This window comes from Cucurbita pepo, unplaced genomic scaffold (genome assembly GCF_002806865.2).
Source record: "Cucurbita pepo subsp. pepo cultivar mu-cu-16 unplaced genomic scaffold, ASM280686v2 Cp4.1_scaffold000102, whole genome shotgun sequence".
Classification (NCBI taxonomy): domain Eukaryota; kingdom Viridiplantae; phylum Streptophyta; class Magnoliopsida; order Cucurbitales; family Cucurbitaceae; genus Cucurbita; species Cucurbita pepo.
This window is the reverse complement of record NW_019646432.1, coordinates 502,985-509,592: the sequence shown is the minus strand read 5'-3', so window position 1 is coordinate 509,592 and position 6,608 is coordinate 502,985. Positions and strand designations below refer to the sequence as shown.

The following is a 6,608-nucleotide window of genomic DNA, read 5'->3' as shown; positions in this document are numbered from 1 at the left end:
CCTTTTATCATACAAATTTTATATCCTAATGGATTCTTTTTCTCCTTTTCTTTTTTTACTTTTTTTATTTTATTTTATTTTTTTTATTTTTAAAAAATATTCTATTTAGATATGGGATTCGAACAATTGACCAAAAAAGATATCTTTAAAAAAAAAAAGATTCGCCAACAAATAAAACATAATATTTTTTAATTAGATAGCTAAATTGTATATTAGAACTAATGAACACGATACACGAGTTAGATTAATCATAGTCATGCCCACGAGTAAACTACTCTATATTTGAATTTTTTTTTTAATCTAATAATTTGAAAAATTAAAAGGTTGAAATATTTCAATCATTCCTTTATTGCTCATGGTCTCTGATTGTTAGATGTTATATGTATTCTTGATGGGAGTTGGAACATGTATGAATATATAATAAAGTTTATTTGATTAAAGTCAAATAATAACATTTAATCTTATCTAGATAATTTATTATCTTATTATATTTCAATTTGTTTTATCAATCAGAATTATTGAAGTCAAGTGTGATTATCTTAATGTATCTTTCAATATCTTATAAATTATTCTTAATAAATAATTATTACTTTTTTATTTTCAAATTCTTTAATGTACTTAAATTTTTTTTTTTCTAGATTTTAAAAAATAACCGTTTAAGATTAGGTTTGTAAAAACATGTTTCATTATTAAATAAATAAATTTTAACAAGGTGTTAAGAACTATTAAATTTAAATTAGGAATTTAAAGGATTTATTGTACATAAAATTAAGATTTTAAAAAATTATTCCTACACATAATTGATTTTTAAAAAACCAAAAGGATCTCCATCCAACGCAATTATGAGAATTGTCCACAATGGTATAATATTGTCCCTTTTAACATAAAGGTTTTGCTTTGAGCTTTCCTAAAATGTCTCATTGTTTATAAACCCATGATCATTCCCTAAATTAGTTGATGTTAGACTTTTATCATCCAACACCTCCCCTCGAATAAAGCACGTCTTCCCTTAGTCGAGGCTCGACTCTTTTGGAGTCTTAGTCATTTTTTACTGCCTTCGTATCTTCAAGGAGGCTTGACTCCTTTTTCTTTTTGGAGTCCTTTGTTCGACATTTGAGAATTTACCGATCTATTGACACGACTAAGTTTAGGGCATGACTCTTGATAAGAATCAATGACTCTCCACAATGGTATGACATTGTCCACTTTGAGTAAGCTCTCATATCAATTGAGAGAGTATTTTTATTTATAAACACACAGATCATTCCCTAAATTAGTTGATGTGAGACTTTCATCATCCAACACCGTAAAGATCATAATCAGAATCAACATTTTTTCTCTAACAATAATCCAAAACAGTGCGGAGAGAAATCAAAGCATCATGTAAGAATGGGAACATTTAAATTGCAGAGAGTTCCCATTGAAGAGAACAGCCAAACAAGCTACAATTCCATGGAGAAGTTTTCTTCCTTAACCTCAACTTTATACTTTCAAATTATAATTTATTATGCAAAATATATACATACAACATATATTACAAGGGCCTGATTGATCAGAAAGTAGAAGCGGAATCGCATCAGAACAAGAACGGAGTCGGAGAAAATGCCGGGATCACGACTGGAATCGATGCCGGACTTCGCCTGAGAGAGGGAAAATAACAGAAAGATTCGTTTCAGATGTCGCTTTCATTTCACAGATCTTTACGGTTTCGATAATGATACGGAAGATTCACGAAATCACAAACGTACGTACCTGAAATCGTTACTGTTACTACGGCCGTTAACTCCTCTGGCCTCTCCGTCTCGAGATCCGCTTTTCCTCTTCACCGATCGTTCCGATTCCGCCGTCTGATCATCGCTCTTCTCTCTCTCCCTCAACACCAGAACTACCTTATCCTCCGAGATCGCTCCTAGCGACGGCTTCCAATCGGCAGCTAGTTTTGCCGCTGAAGGCAACAACGCACCTCGTTTTCTCCGCCGGTGTTTTCTGGTGGTAATCGGAGCCAGAGATTTCATCTCCTCGACGCCCGGCGCCGCCGTAGCCTCCGGATTCTCCAGGCGAGACATATTCACCGGCACGCAGCAAGAAACGAACTCAAAAAGGAATTTCATCGGGAAACTAACCGGCGTGCAAGTCTGTCGGTGTGAAGAGAGTGGTCAGAACGAGAACGAAGGCTCTGATCCGACTCCGAGAAAGAGGCGAAGTTGAAAGTACCAAAAGTTTACAATCTGTATCAAAGACTGAAGCGGCAGGAGTCCATTCTTAGAATCCCGGGAACTTGTGGTGGTGGTGGTGAGTTTCCCCAGTGGAGGGGAGTTGATTCTGAATTTATAGAAAACCGTTGGGCATTGGTTTCCCTGTGGGTACATTTGTATTAGCCTTGTATAATTACCAAAACATTCTTCATTCCCTTTTCCGTAGTGACAATTGCATGGGCTTTTTGGGCATTTACACTTACCCTATAGTTTTCCTACCATCTGTTGGTCATTAATTATTGATGTGATAGGTTAGATATTATCATGAATTTGATGATATAATTTATATAAATGAAAATATTTTAGTTTGGAAGCAAACACATTTACATTTTTATCAATATTTTGTTAATTAATGATTGGAGAAGAAGAACATGAAGGAGGAGAGAGACAAAAAGAAAACAGAAACGTACAAATGTGTGAACTCAAACAACACACAATAACTGCGTTTAAACTTCCAACCAAAACTTTTGTCCTCAAACGATCACAAACCATATACAATTTAAATTCCCCAATGTCTCCTATTTTTCCTTCTTACTAATTGCTTCGACAATAAGGCAAATAGCATGTGGTTTTCCCTTTTCTTTTTTTTTTCTTTTTTTCTTTTTTTTCTTTTTCTTCTGAGTTATACCTGCCCGTGGCTTGCCTGTTTTATTCTAATATCCCGACTCTTTTTTGTTATTCTAATATCCCGACTCTTTTTTGTTACTACAAAACCTTCCTTCAAATTCTTAAAAACTTATTCACTTCCAATAGAGTAGGAGTTAAAAAGATTATATTTTTATTTTTAACAAAATTTTAAATTTTATTTTAACCTTAATTTTTGACCTTATAAAAAAAAAAAATTAGTTTAATGGTTTCATTACGTTCACATTTTTTTTCTATAATAAATGAGAAAAGGTTTTAATGTACCTAGGGCTTCTAAATTCCCTTGCCACCTTGCTATCTTTATGAGTTCCTTATGTCGTCTAACTACATTCCAATTAATGCAATCGACTTCAGCTAGATTAGTGAGTCGTGTAATAAACGACCATTTTGTACGGTTTGAAGGATACTCAAGTTAGTTGCCTGCACCTAACTATGTTATGGCCTCTATAACAGTCCAAATCCACTGTTAGTAGATATTGTCATCTTTGAGTTTTACCTTTCGAGCTTCTTCTCAAGGTTCNCAATAACATAAGACTTAAGAACGAAACTAAGAATTATAATCAAGCTACTTACTAAGTACTTTTATACCCATATATGTTACTTTAATCTTTTTCAAGAAGGAGGCGAGAATGAGTTGCAAAGCTATAGAAGTCAAACTAGATTGATGTCTTAACATTTTAGATGCTATGTAATGATTTGATTTTCGAGACTTTGAATCATGAGCAGCCACATAGACTCAAGAATAAAAAGAGCAAGGGAAACTCANAAAACGCGTCGGCTAGGGAGAGGTTTCCACACTCTTATAAAAACTGTTTTGTTTTCCTCTTCAACCGATGTGGGATCTCACAATTCACCCTCCTTCAAGGCCCAGCAACCTCGTTGACACTCGTTTCTCTCTCCAATTCATGTCGTTTTCCTTCTCCGTCAATGTAAGATCTCACAACCCCTATTCAATTTTTGTGCCAATTCATTTATCATTATCGAGAGCTTTCCAATCCCAAATAAACCAAGATAAAGTTTATTTTATCAAACCAATAGAAATTGAAATGAGATATGATATCACAAGTCTGTTTGTCCAGCTAATGTTGATTATGATATAAACCTGTGGGTCTAATCTTATACAATGACATTTCAAGAGAAGAGAAGAGGCCTACAAGTGAAACCAAAATTGGGACAATGGGATATTTAACTGTCTTTTTCTTTTTTTCTGTCTTTTTTCCTTCCTAATTAAAATTTTCCTAATCAAAATATTAGTCATCAGATTAAGGTTGAATAGATATATTCAAATTATTTAATATATTATATATTTTTAGATAAAAATCATAGTTAACAAGAAATGAGATGTTCATTTATTTTATTATTATCTATCTCGAACAACCTAAAAAAATCTTCTCCGAAAGAGTTGGATAAAGAATAAGGAAGATTTTTTCTTCGTTAGCTAAATAGGAAAATATTATTTTTTTTTAATTTTTTAAATATATATATTTAATATGTGTTATAATATTTAAAATTTAATAATTAATGACATAGGATATTCAATAAATTTTTTTTTTCTTTTTAATGGAGTTCCAACTATGCATTGAATATGGTTCGTTTAGTGCATTTAGATTAGATAAGATTAAATTAAATGCCAATCATTTATTGCGTTAATTAAATGCTAATTACCACTTGTGTTACTCAAATATTAATGTGGAAGCTTATCTTTGTCGATTAATAATTGCCCCTAATTATTTTTAATTACATTATTTGATTTATTTCATAATTTCACATCCAAAATTATCGGTTAACTAATCCCTAATCATGAATTCAGCTCAATTGTCGGGGTCTATATAACAAGAGTTGAACCCTAGACCTCTTGAAAAACTTAATGAGTGTCCGGTGGGTGTGGTTAAGGAGTTTTCATTCCTCCTCTAATTTATTCTTGTTTGAATGAAAGTAAACTGCTAGAGAATCTGAGAATAGTGTTCATAACTGTATAGTAAGAACTATGGGTTGGAACAAACATCGGGATTGTGCTTCAAGTACCTATGAGATATAGGTTAATGATCATGACGATGATGAAGAGACTAATAGAACATATAAAGAAGATACCTTAAGAACAAACTATAAGAATTAACCATTGTGTTAGGGCTAAGGAAAGAGAACCTTACAATTTACATATCATGACCCTAAGTTGAGTTCAGGTGAACCAAGTAAACCTAGGAAAAACCTAGGAAAACCCTATAACATGGGAATAAACTCTTAAGTATGAATAAGACATCATATAAACGAACAATCCAACCAATAACATAAGACTTAAGAACGAAACTAAGAATTATAATCAAGCTACTTACTAAGTACTTTTATACCCATATATGTTACTTTAATCTTTTTCAAGAAGGAGGCGAGAATGAGTTGCAAAGCTATAGAAGTCAAACTAGATTGATGTCTTAACATTTTAGATGCTATGTAATGATTTGATTTTCGAGACTTTGAATCATGAGCAGCCACATAGACTCAAGAATAAAAAGAGCAAGGGAAACTCAAGGAATTTAAACTCAAATATTACCGTTAAAAAAAAAAAAAATTCATGGAGTCGACGTAAAAATATTTACAAAATAATACAAGTTGAAAAAAAAGAAAACGACATTAAAACAATATTTAAACGACATCAATATGAATATGCATAGGTATTCTAACCTCATAACATGTTTGTAGGGGCATAAACGACATTATTATACATATTCCACAAAGTATAGGCATATTATGCATAATACAATCTATCAAGTTATGCCAAGGTCCCTATTAAGCATTTAGATAATCAGAGTCAATTTATACATAATGGAATTTCTAAAACAATATTCTAATTAAACCGTCGTTAGATCATAATTCAAGGTTTAGCTAATCCATTTCTCATGCTCAATTCATCTTTAAAATATGGTATAATTTATATGTTCCTAGTCGACTTCTACAAGTATTTCTTGCTTCAAATTCAAATAAAAATTTACATAATTAGTTGAATTCCCAAGCTTGATTTGGATCGTTTGAAAATTCAAAATCTCCTATTAAATAGGTCCCCATGGATTGAAAATATTAGAATTATTGGGAGACGGAGGCAAAAATTGAATCAAAATGGTAAAATTGGGTCTAAAAGGTGGGTCGGTTTCGGCCGTCGGTTACCGATCCAACTGAATCAACCGGGACCAATTCACTTTAACCGTTCCTTCTTTGTAGCGACAGCTCCTGCCTTTACCAACACAGTTCTTCCTCTCGTTGATTCTTCTCCTACAAGCCTTGTTAGCCTTCAGCAATCTTGTAAATCTTTCTACGGACAAATGTCAGCGAGAATGTTGGGCTTCGAAGGGGGTGAATTGTGAGATCTTCCCTAGTAGATGCGTTTAAAAACCTTAAGGAGAAATTTGAAAGGAAAAGCAGAAAGAAGACAATACCCGCTAGTAATGAATGAGTTTGAGTTGTTATTAACTTCTTCCAAACCTTATTTAAAGTCTCCATCTCTGGTCCCCAAACCCCATTACGAAGTCTGTTCTTCTCCCAACCTTCCCAAACTACATTCAAGGGAGAGGTGGCTAACCACAATGTGTGGAAGGACATCCTTTTAAAATGCTTTCAATATGGCTCCAGTCTTATGCTATAACACTCCCCACGACAACAATGCTTGTGTTTTAAGGAAGCTTTCAGACGATGGTAGGAAGGTGGGCAAAGGTGAGA

The 6,608-nt window shown here is 33.0% G+C and overlaps 1 protein-coding gene across 1 annotated transcript; it reads right to left on the bottom strand.

Annotated features, from left to right (window-relative positions):
* Nucleotides 1-1,382: 1,382 nt before the first annotated feature.
* Nucleotides 1,383-2,308, bottom strand: LOC111783825. Its single transcript, XM_023664668.1, has 2 exons — nucleotides 1,753-2,308; nucleotides 1,383-1,640 (listed from the first exon to the last, which is right to left on the bottom strand). Exons 1-2 carry the CDS (start codon nucleotides 2,109-2,111, stop codon nucleotides 1,577-1,579), a joined length of 423 nt encoding a protein of 140 aa, XP_023520436.1. The 5' UTR covers nucleotides 2,112-2,308; the 3' UTR covers nucleotides 1,383-1,576.
* Nucleotides 2,309-6,608: the final 4,300 nt, after the last annotated feature.

Excerpts from the sequence above, each read along its gene's own strand:
- LOC111783825 (XM_023664668.1), bottom strand. The coding sequence starts at position 2,111 with ATGAAATTCCTTTTTGAGTTCGTTTCTTGCTGCGTGCCGGTGAATATG. Across the intron at positions 1,641-1,752 it reads AGTAACAGTAACGATTTCAG|GCGAAGTCCGGCATCGATTC; the intron begins GTACGTACGTTT and ends TCCCTCTCTCAG.